Below are 19,248 nucleotides of genomic sequence, written 5' to 3' on the forward strand. Positions count from 1 at the left end.
GTATAAACCGACAGATATGAAATGCGATCCGTCGAGAAACTTAATCAATTTATGTATCATCGTTAGGTCGTTACACAAGAAGCACGCGCCTCCATGCACGACTCTTTATTCCCATATTCATAAACCTATCCGTCAAATAGAGAAACAATATCCGCTTATATGCCACGAGGACAATAGTGTATCGAAATGAAATTTGCTTCCTCATCAATTTATATCCTCTCGTGTCGACAAATGAAAGTTTAGCGAAGGCAATAAATCCGAGGCAATCTTTATTCTCGCATAGATTCGTGTCTACTGCCGACGCGCCTATCGCGCTCACCTGTCAACAAGATATTTCGACGTTGAAGCGCAGAACATAATATTTCGATAGAATTCCTCCTCTTGACAGATTCTATCTGGCGCGCGTCGAACGAGCCGGCTTAATCTAACCGTTAGGAATCGCGATAGTGGGGAAGAAGAGGGGTAGGGATATCATTTTGATAAACCACCATCTGGCGACGTCGCTCGCTTTTCATAAAGAAACCCGAAAGCGAACGCAGCGTTTTCTGTTCCGGAGGACGAAGACGACGACGACGACGACGACGTGGCCCCCGGCGTCTGGTTACTTCGTTCAATTTCTATTTCCCTACATCTAGGCGGATATCGAGTCTCTCTCTCTCTCTCGCGCGCTTGCGTTTTACTCACGTTTTACTCGCGTTTTATCCGCCTCTTCCTCCATAACCGCGGCTGGCTCGAATAAACAGCACCGTCACCGCGTACTCGAGACAACCTATCCGTTTTATCGAGGCAAATATGCTCAGGATCCGTACGCGCGAATGCCATTTTCTGCCCGCGCCTCTTCCTCGTCCTTCTTGCGGATTACCCGCTCTCGTCGTTGCCGCTACGGGGAAAACATAAATCCCGGGGATGGTCTGCGAGAGCACTATAAACATTATATCCCTACCCTCCAACTCTTATCACATTCGATCTGTGTTATACTAATACACTCCATTGCCGCCGAAAGCAAATATAGTCAAAAGTTATAATCATCAGGATCCGTTTCTCAATGCGGAATTAATTACTTGCTCTCTAGTCACATCGATAATCATAACATTTATAGATGCTAAACGTAGTCCATAGGATTCTCTTCTAATTCACAAATCTATGAAATATTAGTTTTATCCCAACAATAAAATTGTTGATCGAAAACACGGAATTTAAAGATATATTAAGGAACGAATTGTAAGAGTTGATGAAAATGTAATCGTTTATCGATGTGACGGCATTGCTAAAGTTCTAATAATCACAGCAATTCGAGAGGTTTCGTCACAACTTTGTCTACTCCAGAATGATTTCGAAAAAGCATATCCGTGTTACGGATTACGAGACGGCCTGCATTACGGTGTAGTGTTTCCAGTGCACTTTAATAAAATATGTTATATTATGCCCGTGCTCGGACGATATTAAAGTTTGCCAATGTTTGCACGTTGCTGGGGCGTCATAGCGCCATATTTACCAAAGAATCCTTTCTCGGAAGAGAGACAGCGGGCAAGTTTATTTAATAACACGTAGAGCAGCGTCCGGGGGAAAAAAGGGTCGCGGGAGAAAGAGGCGCTTCAGAATAACGCCTTAGATAGAAGCTGGTAGGATAGAATCAAAAGGAAACTACCAAGATAGGTTGCCGCTCAAAGATATCCGAGATCCTCGAGAAAGTTCGTGAAAGGCACATCCCGTAGACTTTTGTAATTCGAGAAAATGAAGGATACACGCGCTTGCGAGCCTGATTGTTCGAAAGCAGCAGCTTTCGTCACGTCTCCACTCCGTGCGCTAATCCATTTGCTTCTAGCATCCTTCGTCAAAAGCATACGGTAAACTTCCAACATACAATTCCAGTCTGAATTAAGATATGGATTTATCTTCCGCGTCATAAAATTACTCAAACATCAGGAGCTCTTAATTAGAAATCTATGGTACTACACAATTCGTTTTCTTTCTTCGACGAAAATAAATATTATTTAAACTTTTACACGGAGAGAAATTTCTTTTAAAATTTACCGTGAAAATCATGAAACACCAAGGCATCTCATAAACATTTTACATAAAAATTGCCCTGGTTTCATAGTCACAAATAAACACAGAAATCAGAATTAATGCGTCTAAAAATCTTTCAAAAATTTCTGTAGCTACATACATAGATTGTGGGGGATAATTAAATTTTCGGTGTAACAGAAAGCTGATACCGACAGACTTAAGGACTGGATATCTGAGAAGAATGTCTTTCGCGACGGCACGAAAAAAAGCATAGAACTCGATGGCTTCCCTATTGTGGGAAGCACATTGTCCAGAAGCAAGGAACAGGAGAGTGATGTGCCGGTATTACAAAGCAGATCGACACTCCATTCAAAGAAGACACTTTCCGCAAGATGAAGTGCACGAAGCGGCTTAGACATTGAGAAAAAGAGACCGTTTATATCTTCCCGTTTATTACATTGTACTTTTAGTATATTAAAGCATTGCAGGACCGATTTTCATTTGATTTCACGTAATCATGTATTTTATTTGCATTTTTAATATATACCAGAAATGACAAAACGCGCGCTTCGCGCGCGCAGTTTATAGTCGAGCATTGTATATTTTTAAGAAATTGTATACATGCAAAGAAGTAATTGTATGCGCAACGTCAATTTAAAATAAAAAGTAATTTGTTACTCACTAATACGATTCGCAACAGCAGAGTTGTACATCGTCAATTGTATGTGTTAAACTGTAAAAATACAAATATGCATATGATTATTATAGACTAATTATGTAAAATCGAAATAATTCTATTAAATATACTTTATATTTTTAAAAACACGTATTTATTAAAATAACTATATAGAATATTGAAAAAAATCTACCTTTTAAAATTTTAAACTCACAAAATTTTGTACGTATGGTTTTGTCTCTAACACTTATTCGAATCCTCGTTCGAATCATTTGAATAAATAAAATAAAAACACAGAACAGATGCTGTATTTTGCACAAGTAGCAAATGTTAAACACTCACCTCACCAATTTATCCGCCGTTGCCCGATGCCTCTTAGACCTCCTCGTCCTCCTCTCAGATTTCCTTGTCGCACTCACACAACCACTCACTCGCGAAAATCATCGATCGCGCGAAATTTCGAGCACTCCCGTACGCGATGTGAGATACCGCGAAACGCACGAAATATTATTAACAAATATCGCGTCACTTTTTAATCATACAAATTACTCAAACCAGCAACTTGCATTTTTGATTCGGAAGAATAGAATAATGGATAAATTACTTTTGAATTGACGATATAAAACTCAATGCGAGCATCGGAAGCATAATCTGCGGTAAATAAGTAGTTATAGTTATTAGTCCGCAACGAAACGATATTTCACAATCTTTGTCATTCAATCTAATCCTCGAAATGAATTATGTGAGCGAAATTTTCAGCGATAAATAGTTGTTATTAATTGCAACAGTTAATTGAGATAATTTTCAATTACATTTACATAATGTAACGACGTGCGATAAGCGACTTTCTTTACTTCCTGCCCGTTCGAGTTGCGAAGAACGACAGGGCGAATTACAGCGCGAACGCCGAAGTCGCACTTCGTTTCTCATTATAAGCTGTAGAAACGTAATAATTAATCGAGGAACGTTACTTGTTACTAATAAAGGTGTGCAAATCAATAGTGTTTTATCCCTGCTTTTATCGCGATCGAGTCTTGAAAACCGATAACGCAAAAGTAATAACACGCACGGAGCGACTCTCGCCACTGCCTGCCGGCTCGACGTTCGGCGAGCGAGTGAGAGGGCAGGCGACCTTCAGGTACACGATGGCACGCAAAAACATCGTACGTCACCGCGCCGAGTGAAAAACAACAAAAAACGTTGAGAATTCGTTGGCCCGCTTAATCGTCGTACGATACCGCGCCGAGTGAAAAACAAGAAAAAAAACGTTGAGAATTCGTTGGCCTGCCTACGCAATGGAAAATTCTGTACTTAATATTTTATTGTACATTACTTTGTTCCGTGATTGTTGCTACCTTTTGCGTATTATTCCGCGGACTTATTGGTATTGATTAAATTAACGATTAATTCTGTTCAATCGAGAAAATGTTTCGAAACAAAAATCAATGTTACTTAAATTCTAAGTACCTACTAAGATTAGAGATTTTACCTCAATAGTTGGTGTATACAAATGTATATTACTAAATCTTCATTTATTATGGACCTTTTTAAAAAAAAGATTAGTTATCGGTGTATCTCATTAGAAGAATGAGAATTTCTTTCATTCTTCTTCACTCAATTAGATATTTAACTTTAACTTTATTTTCTTTAACTTTTTGTTTAGTCTCTAACTTTATCTAAATATATTTTTGCACAACTGTCAAAATTCACATGCGAGCTGAAACATGACACGAATCTAAAAGAGAAGTGAATCACACCGCGCTTGGAGAAAACCAATAGGGATCGCGGAAAAGAGACCTTAACTGTTCGATATTAACGACATTCGCGCTAGTAACATCTCTTTTTTAGAAAGGGAGACTTTGAAAGAATAGAAGAAACAAACGGCTTAGATTATCTCATTACTCGTACATGATCTAAACGTTAATTCTAATAAATCAGAAATATTTGATTTAATAATCAAAATACTAATCGATAAAATTTACCCGTTCCACCTTTCCACCATTTTATTTCGCCATTAATATCGTAACACCTTAATACACGGAGAGAATTTTCTCTTAAAATTCTCTTCGTGTATTAATGACTGACACCAATCGGGAAAAAATTTGCCCCAAGAAATTCCATTCACGAATCGTTTCACTAAAGGACGTATCGCAGAATTTCACTCCAAATTTTTTTCCGATAACCGTCCAGGTTCATGCAGACGCGAGAGCCCAGCGCCTGAACATAATGCGTGCCAAGTTTTATCCGAATCTGACTGTTGGTCATCACGCCAAGTGCATCCAATGTTTTCTCCCCGGAACTCAAGGGTCTTGAAAATCACTGCCACGTTAACCAACAGTTAAATTCGGATGAAACTTGGTCTGCACTATGTTCAGTAAGCGCTGGACTCTCAAATCCGCACTGGGCGATCATCGAAAGAAAAATTTTGGGGTGAAATTTTGCAAGCTCTAACAAAGTATCTGGCTGTGTCTACTTTCATCGACTTTAGCTGAAACATACGTCGCACCGACATACGATTAGATCGACGAACTTTGTCACGATTACTCTGCTACCTTACGCAACCAACCCATGAAAACTCTCCGTAACAACTCATTGGAAACAGCCGCCCGACGTGGCAACGCAGACGACTAGAAGCAATAGAGAAGTTTTCATCACTCGTCTTGCGAAAGACCACCCGATAAATTAAATCGCCCTTGGCTTCCAGCTACATGGAATAATGTAATTGTTACTTTTGAAACAGTTTCAAACCTCACAATTTACAATTATGAATACTCGGTTGCCCTAATGTGGGTATAATATATTAAATGCGTAAGAATCAGAGTCACTCGATGCAAAAGTAAAATTTGCCCATTTTTGAAAGTTGAGAAAAGTAATCTTAAACTATTGAAAAGGTAGAGAAATTTAGAACCCAGTTTTTTTTCAAGATTAAAATAACGATTTGAAAATCTTCGAACCGCTTGCAAACCCGGAGAAAATTTGATCTTAAAACTTGGCGAGTGATGAAAATCAAGCCACGTTTTCTCTGTCGCGCAGTGCTGTGTTCGCTTATCTCTCGAAATTTGGATGTACGATCGATAGAGCTCCCCGTATGTAATTTCAACGGCAAGTAGCCGCTCGAAAGTGACGCAAGTGTAATGCGAAACCGTACCCGGCCAGGGCCGGTGCGATGCAAGCTCCAAGTAAAAAAACGAAAAACAACCTTGCCACTTCAATTTCACGGTACGCACGCAAAAGTGTAATTTTTTAACGCGCCCGGTCGCGCCGGAAATTCCCTGTGAAAAGCCTCGCCGCAAATGTGCCGCGATATACGCGGGTCCCTCCTTTGTTACGGCTTCTCGGCGCATCACCGAACTTCGCCTTCTTTTCGCGTTGTTTGTTAGAAACCGCGCAAAATGGGCTAACTGTGGTCGTCCAGAGAAGCAAGTTCTTATCTTCGCTACTTTCTTCTTCTTATTTCGCAATAGGCGGAGAGGGGGAGGAGAAAGGGAAGACAGAGGACGGTGGGAGGGCGCTTTCGCCTACCAAATTAAATTAACCTTCCCATCTCGTGCGTCTCGAGTGCTGACTGCTTAACCCTCGCGAATCTTTTCCCCAATCTTTACGAAATAATTCAATTCCACACTGAGTCGTTTATGGGACTATCTCGCCGTTACATTGGCGGTTATGCGCTTCCCCGTGTACCCAACACTGTCCCGAAGAACGTGGTAGATGTGTTACGCCGATAAGAGATGTAATTAGTAGCAGCGCGAGTGGCACTGATATCACGGAAAATGGCGGAGAAGAATTTCTATTTAGCTTGCAATATCATCTAAACGGTACTGTCCTAACATTCTCTGTTTCGAGAAAGCAAATTTCAGTCGTATCTTTAAGGCAACAAAACTTACCAAGTTAACACGATTGAAACATCATTTAATAACAGCATTTTTATGATAATATTGCGTTATTACAACTTTGTATCTTTAAAAAAATGTTTTATAAACTTTTCATGTGATTCTAATTGAGAAGAACGAAAGATTTTCGGGATATTTTGCTAAAAATATGCGTAATTATTCCGTGGAAGTAAATGCGAGAATCATGGAAACACGTGAGAATAATTGGCAGCGATGCCCGGCTACAAGGGGGCAATTTTTTGGTAGTTTGCATAAAATGTACAAAACGGGTGTCGGTAAATACCAAATAATTGTCAATCAAATAAGATTACGTTCCTCTAGTCAATTTCGTGAAATATTGTAACAATAATTGCATTTTCCGAACGTGATTGAGTAGAGTGGCGAATTATTGGCATGAGGAACGATGTCGAGAAAATTCGGTCAATGTAAAAGTAATTTATATCGAGCGAAACATAAATAATATAGTGGTACATTATTTTGCTTCATTAAAGATATATCTGTATTTTGCTAAATAAAGGAATATGCCAGTTGGGTTAACTACAAGTTCCCCGTTTTAATTCTTAATCATCACTATAAGTATAATTATTTGTCGAACTAAAAATAAGAAAACAGTGACATTACTCACAATGTCCCGTGACACATTGTGCCCCACTCTCCCCCAACACTTGTTAACGACAAACATATTAATGCCGAGAGTTGAAGACTGCTAAAGCCACGATACAGTGTCAAAGGAAGAGTGGCGCGGAGTTTACTGTTGAAACGCGAGCTCGTATAATTTCCCTTTAATCCCTTAAACACGATAAGGGATGAATACTAAACATACTCAATTAAAGCCGCCCGTTCGCGAAAACTTCTGGAATTGGTTGAAAGTAACTTACCCTCGATGGCAGTGCTGCTCGGCATGTCGCCAGAATTATAGAGGTCATCTGAAACAGAAGTTAGAAGTTTATCGGCTGCGGTGGTACTTCTCGGTATAGACGGATATTGGGCATGAATTAATTAACGAGTACTTGCGAAACACTTCATTAGATTAAACTTAGATAGCATTCTCGGGCGCGTCCATTATTTCGCGATCGGGGGTGCCCAAGCGGCTCGATTCGATCGAGAACTGCTAACAAGTAAAGTAATTCAGTCTTCGATAATTACGTCTCCGTAATGACCAGCGCCGTAAATGCAATTTAGCTCCATTAAAATACCAAATCGCGTGTCATCCAGCGATGTAATTGGCATTGATTAAAGAATGAATTCACAAAGAAGATTGCATTAGTCAGAACCAATTGATAATGGGCAGTGTAAAGAGTAACGGAACGAAAGACTAAAGAAAAAAAAGAAAGAAAGAAGTTAATGTGCGTGGAAAGAATACGAAAGCAGAATAGGAAGATACGAAGACAAATGTGTTACTGAAAATTACAGGTACGTGTCTAAATCAGTTTCATGATGCACTCGTGCCTTTTCGAACGCTGTTGTCGATTTCTCGATACTGACTCGATAAAAAAAAACACAGATTTACATGGACTTTTAAGAACCTGAGATTATTTTGCAAAAACTGCCTCGTCTTTTTTTCTCTCGAATATATTTATGCGCGATAAATGTCTCGGTCTGTTCTATAAATGTCCCGGTCTTATTAAATATCACCGCCATTGTGGGTACCGGCGCGTTATAGATTATGAATTTGCTTAGGGGTGAGCAATTCAATATTTCGCGCGGCCGCGAACGTTTGTTATACAAATATCCGAATGGATTGCCGCCGGACGTTTAATATAGCGAGTAAATTTTACGCAACATCGACGCGAGTCCCGGGCAAATATCGGATTATTCGAAAGTGCAGGCAAATCCACGGAGTAATCTTCCTCGGACGACCGCTGCGATATTTACTATTAATATTTGCCCAGCAGTAACTGCCCTTCACCTTCCATCCAATCAGCTCTCCACGTCACTACGCTCGTAGTAAACATTAATTCGACAAGTTCATTACATCTAAGTTTTTAGACAAATGCAATTCAGCATCTTTCCGCATTAATTATTCATATACTTAAAGTATAGAAATCAATAATTCAAAGCAACAGATCAACTACTTAAAAATATTTGATATTGCCTTATACCTACAAGTTTTTTTCGTAAATTTTCGTATAAGGTGAACTGTTCCTAATATAGACTGGTATATTCAGTAATTACTTAATTATGAAAATAATAAATGTAAATTATTGCGAATTCTTATAATTCGCCTATAAAGAAGAATTATTTTTAGATTCAGTCTACATGTTTCTTTTCTATTTCGGTTTCTTTTAGCAGAGTATAGGACACGAATAGCAGAAACGCATCTGCTAATATTGTCTAGCTTCTTATAATCTTTCTTTGCACCCGACGCGCGCCGATGTCACTATTATATTTATGTCACGTGCTAATCTTATACATCCTTGCGCGAGTCATTAATTTATAAATAAGGTAGCTTCTCCGACGAAATTAATGGTTTCGTTTCTGTTCCGAGGTTAGCTTTATAATTTATCCTCAACGAAGATCTTCGGAGATCAAGTTGAATCTAACGATCAATAAAGCGTTCGTGTAATGACCCAATTATTAAGTTATTGGCCGTTGAGGCGTGCGAGACCGTAAGGCACCGGCACGACTATATTGGCATCCGTAATCCTACGCTCCCGCAACCTCGTCCCTGGCAATTAGATCGTCGGACATTTGACATTTTTAGATTGGTCTTGACTGCGTACGAAAGCGATTGGCGATACGTCGCCCGATCACGCCCGACCACGTGTTTATATCGGCGCAATTGCGCAGTCTAATGTCTGAACCAGGCTAGATCAACATTGGGGGATCGTTTTCCCACGATATCGCGGCGCTCTGACCCAAAAGCCGACTGAATAAAGATAGATATCCCGTCGCCGGTATATCTAATAATAGGTATTCCAATTTCAGGCCACTTTTAACGCACTGACATATCTGATTAGAAATTCATGAATTCGTGATAAGAAAAGGAATAACTTTCTGAGAAAGTTATCCCGGTGTAATTTTATTCATCTGTGCAGGGACCGCAAATATGCAATCTCAGTCTTTCCCGGCTAAAAACAATTGTGTGCACATCTTATCTCGATTTGTATACTTAATTCATTTCCTGCGATGGGATTTATGACATTTATATTCTAAAATTCATATAAATTTTCTGTGTCGTCCCATCTCTAGTTGTCAATCTAAATAAATAAATGTTGCAAAGATCATTTTGCATGCGCGAAAAGGAATTTACGAGTAAAATTGACCGTGCCAAGCTTCCTCAAAGAACATTCGCGCGCCCTTCGAAATTCTGCATGCAGTAAAGTGAAGATCCAAAGGTTTTCATAAGACCTTGCCGAGCCAGCACTTCACAATATGACTTTACGTTGTTTCGCTATACTATGAGAGTAAAAAGCGATTGGATCCGGGACGTGAGAGGAGTACGTATGAACGAAGAAGAAATTGCCAAGAGTATAAAGGATCGAGGGATGTCCTGGAATGTTTCATAAACGCTTTCGTTCGATGTTACGTTCTCTGACATGTGGCGAATGGGCCAAAATATATTTTGATTCCGGAAACGAAGCAGTGAAGTACAATAGTAAAGCGCACCCTCGTATCCCTGCCGCGTAAAAAAAAAACCGATCGTGTTTTCTCTCCAGAAAGTTTTAAAATAATCAATCATATTACTCCGATAGAGATGAAAGCGAGTGAGAACAAAAGAAAGGACGAGGAAAAAGGAAGAAGAACAAACTCTTCCTTCTATCATTAAAAGAAAAATATATTAATTTCCTGCTCGGGATACTATTTCCAATAATATCATCAGTTTTATAAACGAGATGCAAAGTTTATTTATAATTTTGAAAACAGAGTTATAAAGTTTGAAAGCTACTCGCGATTATTCGTTCTAATAAATTGAAAAAAAAAATCCAATAGTAAAAGTTTGCCATTATTAACATTTAAGATATGGAAAAATTGATGGAAACTTTTTCCGCTTCAAGGAACGCGTAATCTTTTCTGTTATAGTAATTAGATATTTAACTCGCTCGCCAGATGCTTTGATTTAAACGCTCAGACATTATCGTCGCGGACTGAAAATCCACTCAAACGAATTCTTGACATGTGGCATTTAATTTACGTCCGCTAAGCATCACCCCAAAGTTTTATTAGTTCCCGCAATATGATTCGCAATTCGCTTCATATTCCATGAATTAGCGTGTCGAATAAGTTTACCATGGGCATGCGACGACTAGCTGTTAGGCTATGACATAAAATGAATCGGGCATAATGGCCTAACGTAAACTGAAATTGAAGGTGTTGCAAAGTCGATTTCGGCGCCAAACTTCCAGTCGAGTATAAATTCGCGTTGCACGCGTTATTAAACGAATTAATTTCTGCTAACGACAGGTCGGCCGCGGCAACGAGCAATTTAAGCAATATTTATTATATATTTCGAAGGCAACTTCGTTATTAACCCATTGTTTTATTTGCAACAAGTAAAAAGAAATAAAATTGTAAAACTGTTCGGTACATAACAAATCAATTTGGTAATCGTTTCCAGAAATACATACATTATTATCGTGACGCGTTTATTAAGCTAATAAAATTCAGTTTCATAAAATAAAAGAGAATTGAATTTAAATTACGTAGTTTCTCAGCGCATATATGCATTAATATTTTTAGGACGAGTCAGAAAGGCTCCAATATCTATGTATATAAAATGTGCAGTTTTTTAATGCGGTTTTTATGATTGCTTTTATCCTTGAGAAATGCTTAAGCGAAATCTGAGAAATCGCAAATTTGGCTGAACAACAAGATTGTTGAATTATTTCAGATAATATAATGGAATTTGGTTTATTTTCGTGGAGTAAATTTGCGTAGAAAAATACCCGCTATAAACATATTTCGTAAATACCGATATAAACGTGATAGAGATACAATGCAGCGCATGTACACCATGTGTACCTATTATTGCATCCCGTATTTCGCACAATTTCCTACACATTGCATTTCGAGGTGTAATACACTCGCGACGAAATCAATGATTTTTTATCGCGGTTGGCGAACAATATCGGGCATTGCACTCAATTAACCGGGAGACAATTACTTTCAATGAGGTGCAATGAAATTCGCGGCGCGTTCCAAATACCAGTTTATATCACTGCGGGGGATGATACCGCTAAAATGTCTCTATTCAAATCAATTTGCTGCTTCGAATGGTGTCTATTCTGAAAATATTCGACGTCATAACACACAAATAAAGAATGTGGGTGTAAAGAGATAAAATAAATGTTTCATATGGTTGTAAGCGAATTAATGTGATACCCAGCACGGTAATTGAATACAAATCTATAATTCTTAGCTTCGTTCTGCATTTCAATTTCCTTCTCATTTTCGAGATTTATCATAAACAGCTAATATTTCTGATACAGTAATAAAGCATGTCCAATTCCATACAACTTACTATCTAAAAAGGAATCAGTGAGTAATCACTGAAAACAGTGAATAGTCACTGATTTACAGTTACTGCAACTTTCAGTTGTAACTGCAAATCAGAGATTATTCACTTCAGTGATAAACTGATTGATTTTTAGAGAGTATGATAATATTGTGTAATTAACGATTATTAATTTTAGTTTAAACGTAATATATGTTTATATATTTGAAAGTAACACATAATTCTAATATACAAAGTGCCATTCGAGGACACCGGAAGTGCTTCGGTTCACCGAAATGGACTCGGTCGGCTGGTTCCTTTATTCCTCTTTCGGACTTAGAGATTTTACTCGTGTACTTAGCTCGCTGGTAAAAGAACAATCCGTCTGCCTTCTACCTTTATAGAACGTACGCGATTAAACTTTTCTCAACGAATCGAATTTAACTTTCTGCACCGTCCGGGGTAACTACTTTTGTTACTCGTTCACCAACAACCTCGTTACACGTTGAACACCGCACTGTGTCGAGATGGACTTCTGGAAGTTGCACTCGAAAGGAGAACGAGTTAACTATTGATTCTGAGCAACTCCGGATGAGAGCTCTAATCATAACTGTTATGGAGTCACCCACACGCAGTTATTTCTTTCGACATGAGCAATTATTGCAGCTGAGAGCAGGAGGAATCGAATGCGCGTGACATTCAGCTTGCAACATGTTGTACACGCGGTACATTAATATGATACACATGCATATGTATGTGACGTATAAATCGCCCAAATACAAGTACGCTTTCGACGAAAGAAGAGTATAGAGAAAATTATTGTATTTTATATCGTTAGATAAATTGGAAATATTATATTTTCGATGATGGAATTATTGCTTCGCGGAGTAGCAGAGATTTTTCTAAAAAGACATTGATGCAATTGAGTGAAAGAGGTCGTTCTGATGTGCAAAGTTCAATTAGTTCTTATACAGTATATCGGAAATCACGTTGGATAATCGAGAAACTATAAAAAGTCGCTTCGAGTTTTAGCGATAGATAATACAATCTTCTCTTTCACGTGACGATTGTTTTTGTGTGTTTTAATCAGAAAGGACGAAACCGATAACGAACGAACGAACGTTGCGTCACGAGTGTGGCCTGCAGTTGTGTCTTTTTCTGATTACCGGGTATACCATCTGTATCCCCTTCAGTTCGGTTTCCCCGTTTTTCTTAGTCGTTGTCCTCACTTCTGACACTATTTGTGTTTTCTTTTCATTAACGCCTCGCCGTTCGCGCGCCCGACACGTATTTCACGTATTTCATTCACCTTGCTGCTATTTCGCTTTTTCATCCACATTTCAACGCTGGCTACGCTCACCAGAAAAGACAGTCGTAAAGGCACGTCCTTCTGGAGTAACGACCGACGATAAAAATACGCCCGATTAATATCGGGCAATAAGACTATATAACTCGAATGATGACTGTCAATTCTTAACCCCTTCGTTCCCAACCGGTTCCCAATCATCGTCGGCTTTTTATTTTATTTGCAACACGCAAACGCAAACAAGTTCATCCAAAGAGGGGGCCGTATGAAAATTTAATTAAAAAATGTTCTTAAAAAAAGAAAATTTAAAATGCCGTGCAGAAATGACTCGTTAAAAAAATAAAGAAAGAACAAGGGTCTCTCTGTGCTAAAAGGATTAACGGCGATAAAATAAACAGCCGGTCGTAATTGTTCGCATAATTAACGAGTCGCATCACTGAAATTGCGACGCGTTCAATGAATTGCGCGCAACGTTTTAAAAAGGGGATAGCGATTGAGTTTAAAACAGATGGACTGTCGGCGTCGAGCAAACAACTTTTGTTAATAGGCCAAATAAATGTTTATAGTTTTCATGACGCCCATGATTCAGAAGTTTTATTGGCTATTGCAAATACGTGGCGCAATGCGGGCGAGCCCTATATTCCCTATCTCCGATCCATTCGGAAACGACGATGACAATGTTCTTTTTTACGCGAGATTGATCCCATTCTCTATCACGTCAACGATTCTTATCGTAAACTGTAGCACGCGCGCGATAGACAAACAACGCGGCAGAGCAAACAAAAACTTTGTGGCCACTCTAAGAGAGCAAAAACGTAATAGTAAATAAACATTGACGTTCGCAATAGCTCACAAACGATATACTAAAAAGATATTTTCGCGATTGATTCGTGAACGACGCGAACTCGTCGATACGGTATGAATACTGTCCATTCATCGAGAATGCGGTCGGAGCTAGATGCTTAAAAACACAGTAAACAACCAAGCGTAACTACAGGTCGTTTTCGTTTCTCTTGAAATAATTAAATGGATATTAAAGTCATTTTTTATCTTCAAAAATAAAACGCGATTAATCACTCCAATGATTTTCCTACAAAAACGAAGATCTATCATTTTCCTTATCACCGCGACAATTATAAATGTAAACCGTGGCAATGAAATTTTTGTTTCTCCCCCGATTCACAGACCTATGCCGTCCATCATCGATCATCGACGTCTCCAAAGAAACGCAACGAATCGGAACAAATTGTTACACGCATTAAGCGAGCGCGTAGAAACTTTCATCGATTAGACAAGTTTCCCGCCAGTTCTGATGAACACGTAGGTAGATAATTAAAATTGATAGTCCCCGCGCTACGCGTATTACGTCCGATTCCTCTAACGATAGACGGGTGTAACTCGCGCCATTTGACGAATCGAGCGTGAAATTAATTTCGCCATTAGTGCACTTTGACGCGCATTATCGTGCCGCCGCAGCGGAGCACGCGGATCGCGTCGCGTCGTACCGCCGCCGTACATCACAGTGCGCTCGCATATGGAATGAATGCGTCCTACCGTAAGCAATTTTCGCCTCCAAATTGAGCCGACACTCGTGCCGCGTCATGTACATGTAGGGCCGCGGCTCACCCGGGCACCAGGGCACCGACGGACCGCAAACGCATTTGCCGGCGGCCGCCGCGTTTCCGTCCTCGGCCGCGACTCCCTCGCCGACCAGGTTGCAGCCAGAACCCGACATCATCGGCCCGTGTGGACAATGTCTCCTCCATCTGCCAGGGATCTCTGGAAAACACCGGATATTGAACGTACATCATGAGCGTATAGACATTTCACAGATATTTCGTCTTTTTTTTTAACATATACTATACTATTGTAAAACAACAGAAGTGCCTTTATTTTTCTTTACCAACGAGTAAAAAATTGAGCGGCAAGTAGGGAAAAAGTTAAGTTCGAAAACCTTCAATTATTTTCGAAAACTGATAGTTGGGACGCTGTTTCGACCCCGTTGATTCGACGTTAGTGTTCTCACTGGGCACGTGTATAGTTGAAGGATTCTTTCGTTTATATCAAGTCAACTGTGATTAATTGATAGCAACGCAGTGATTGAATTCGAGATCATAGAAATCGACGAATGAAACGTGCGCGATCGCTTTGTGTCGGTTAAGATGATTCTATTATTCAGCATGCAACAGAGATTGTGCAATTTTATTATTCATCGACCGTAAGCCATTTATTTCTTCTCCCGTAATACGCTTGGCCCCTCAGGAGCGAGTGTGGTTTTTGGTACGCGTAATTTACAAGTGTTTATGTTAGTAGCATATGCAAGTTTATCGTAAAACATCAGATAATGAAGTTAATTTCGCATCGTCGGTAGATAGCGGCGCCATTGTCGGTAGATTATTATTATGCATCGAACGGTGAAATTGAAGAATCGATCCCGATTGCGATCGTGCGAGGCCCATGAATAATGTTCGACATATTTGCATAACATTGACTGGCGTGACAACCCGTATATCTTTCATTAAAAAAAAAATTGCTCTCCTACGTTGCAACACGCGTGCCTTGTGCACTTACAATCCGTCACGAGCGATAATGTAAGATACTTAAATTCGAGACAAAAGCTGTTAACGCTTGTTTGTGTACATGCATGTAATTGCCGAGTCAGCGGTCTCTGTTATTTCGCACTTCTCTGTATCCTCTAGATATTGAAATGTAACAATCGCCGACAGACAGTCGTTCTCGAGCGGTACAGCGAAAAAGAGCGCCGAGATCGCTAATTGGTAGAGGACTTTTCGACTCATTGTCACTCTAGTCCGCTCCATCCGTCAATAAGAGGTGAGGCGAGAATTACATAACACCCTGTATAATTTAGCAGCAATAAATATAATTGCACTACAGTACTGACGTTTGTACTTGTGTACTTGGATTATTGCGCAAAAGGCATCATTGTGAGGAGAAAATTCGAGATATGAGAAAGGCGGTGCGACGTGACGTTGGGCCGTGACGAGAGGCCCGAGTGTAATAGCACCGCGGAAAAATTGCAGAATCACGCATCCGTGGCGAATTCGCCGGCGGAGCAAATCGAGCATCGATAACGGCGCAATTACAAAACCGTCAACATCGCTGGGCACCGCTTACTGCATACACCGCTCGACTCGTCGTCGTCGGGTGAGGGGTGAGTACTACGATACCGTCGATACCCGAGGGAGTATAATGCGGTCGCCTAATGAGACGCGGTGTGTACCCGGACGACAAATTCCAATTCAATTGCGTTTACCGTACCGGTTGCTGACCGAGAAGCCCATAGTAGAGAAAGACAGAGGGAGAGAGAGAGAGAAACAGAACGTTTAAAGCGTCGTCGTCGGTATTTCAAAGAGAAAGAACAGCAATTGGTTTATGCCATTCGCACGAAATTCGCCCCGTAAGACACGCGAAGAAGGAAGATAGAAAATAGGGCAGAAACGGAATCAGAACGGTCGGCTATAACCGGACAATAAATCGAGGCTGAAGCGGCCGGTTGTTTGACACGAAGGGCGGTTACAGTCTGCCGTGATATCCTGAGCCCCACACTGACCCCCTTCGCCCCTTGCCCGCCTTCGATCGCGCCGCGTTCCAATCGATAAGTTTAATAATCCACAGATGGGCTACGTGGAGAAAATCGAATTTGCCGATCGGTTTGCCCATCAGCCCTCCGGGCCTCCTAAATGCGAATTCATTTCGAGCTAATGGCTGGGAATGCGCTTCCGTCTAATTGCCCATGAGCCGGCCAGATATGCGCTACGATATCCGAATGCAACCGAATTGCTGCGGTTTTCGATTAAGAAAATCGAAGATAGAGGCGTATTCCACGGATGAGTCGCGAAAGCAACCCAACTGCTTTTGCGTTCGAATTTACCGCGGAAATTACGTTTCTTCAAGATCATTTCTCGATATCGCCAATACGCGCTTGTGATCATTAGCAAATTCGCCTTAACCATCCCAATTTAAATTTCCCGACGCATGTCGTATAATTTGAGATTAACTCTTCGTTTTATTACGTTACGTTGCACAAAAATAGGAAAATTATCTTATTGATCCCGTGCACCTCATTGTGTTAACTAATTAATGCATCGTTATGGTATATGACGTCTCCCCGCGAAGAGTGCAATTTATTGGCGTAAACGTCGAAGCTGCCACTTTCGATGCAAATTCATTCCGGGTTAATGGAGCATGCACACGACGACCAATTGACCGTGACCGTTCAGGATGCACATTTCCGCTTTTATGTACATTACGTCGTCGATCTTTCCGGAGTAGCGACACGAAACTCGAGAAGTCAGACTGCACTTACAGTTGTGGACCGTGCAATCGGCTTACTCGGAGGTGCATTTGGTCTCTTGTTCTAGCGCCGGTAATCCGTTAAATCGTCAGTAGCCACTTCCCTAATGTGTCGACACTTGCTTACGTCTCCCTCACTAAGCTTCCCTTAAAACGATTTGGGATTTCGCACTTATAAAAAAAAAGATTACGTAAAATAGCAAAATATTTTCGCCCTGGTACACGCGTATAAAATCTGCATAAAATTAATAAATATTGACGTTGCACTATACTCTTTGCACTATTCTTATTCGAGCTGAATAAATAAAAAGTCATAAACGTGAAGGAGGAACGCTTAAAAATTTAATTAACTCGTCTAGATTTTATAGTATTAAAGAGATTATTCACCGGACTAATAAAATTATTTTATATAAATGCGATAAGAATATAATATGTGTGAAAGTATTAATTACAATATTATCTCCGCAAAGAGTGTTAACGAAATTTTACCAGAGTATACATTCAGACGTTTTTTAACAATTCCAATAGCTTAAGCTGCAAAATAAGCAGAGCACACTGATGAATAAATATGCTGCGGTTTTAATTAAATTAATATTTATTTATTAAAAATCTAATGTAGATGCAATTTAATTGAATGTAATTTGGGAAGAGATAAATACATTATCGTAAATGATATAAATAAATGTACACTTGATTCAAATTTATCCTACCCATTACCTTTTCGGTAATGGGTAACATATAATTGTTTAAATGTTAAGTCGTCGTAATCCTGTCGCTGAAATATCGCTACAACGACATGCATACGATAATAAAATGTTTTACACACTCGTTATTATAGCACGTGAGTTTATATCGGCCATAACGTGAACCATGCGAAGCACGGCGACGTTTTATGTAGCGCGCGGCGAAATGCAGATTTCCGGTAACGAAAGTAAACGAAGTTGTGAAAAATAACGGTGCTCCGCCCAGCCGAGGTAAGTAACTCGGCAAGGAGAAACGAGTAGCAACTTAATCAACCGGCCCGAGTGTATTAAGGGTAGCGGTAGAGAATCATGCGCCGTTGGAGAAATGCAAAACTAAGAGTGGGAGACGTGAGCTGCTGGATTTTTTGCAAACCCCATTTGCATATGTAACATGAAAGGACGACGCATCAGAATGGACCATTTTGCGCGATGACGATTTATTTTTCTGCGCGAGTACGCATGTTTATTTACACGTATGATCTAATCACTTACGCGAGCAATAAAATTTTACGCCACAGTGGTTTTGCATAGAAATAAAAAATATAAAGGTTGATTTTTCAAATCTATACTTGCAGGTGAAACAGGTATTTGCGCTGGCTACGTTTTCACAACGTGAAAACAATCGAGTCCTTCGATCGAGCTCCTTTCGTTTCTTGCACGATGTACAGTCCTATTCAATAATGCCTGGACCTGCATTTTTATCATCATTTTTCTCATTTATACAAATCACTGAGTTTTAAGTTGCGTCAACTACAGCCTGAAACTCATCGATGTATAGATGGGAATAAAGATTATGAAACTATGAATCCTAGTAAATCCATAGTATAACTAACATGCCAACTCTGTCATTTGTTTTGCGTCGATCCTTTCTGCGC

The 19,248-nt window shown here is 39.9% G+C and overlaps 1 protein-coding gene across 9 annotated transcripts in view; it reads right to left on the reverse strand.

The window, feature by feature from the left end:
- Positions 1 to 19,248, reverse strand: part of LOC105561998 (cysteine-rich motor neuron 1 protein-like) — a 273,339-nt gene that overhangs the window by 218,774 nt on the left and 35,317 nt on the right. For 8 of the 9 annotated variants that reach the window (XM_012012459.1, XM_012012458.1, XM_012012457.1 and 5 more), the window contains 2 exons: positions 14,871 to 15,095; positions 7,455 to 7,502 (listed from right to left, as the gene is read on the reverse strand). In XM_012012459.1, coding sequence (XP_011867849.1) covers positions 7,455 to 7,502; positions 14,871 to 15,095 — 273 coding nt within the window. The remainder of the gene's footprint in view (positions 1 to 7,454; positions 7,503 to 14,870; positions 15,096 to 19,248) is intronic. The other variant, XM_012012460.1, reaches the window with a different exon arrangement.

Source organism: Vollenhovia emeryi, unplaced genomic scaffold, assembly GCF_000949405.1.
Source record: "Vollenhovia emeryi isolate VEMERY1.0 unplaced genomic scaffold, V.emery_V1.0 DF939197.1, whole genome shotgun sequence".
NCBI lineage: Eukaryota > Metazoa > Arthropoda > Insecta > Hymenoptera > Formicidae > Vollenhovia > Vollenhovia emeryi.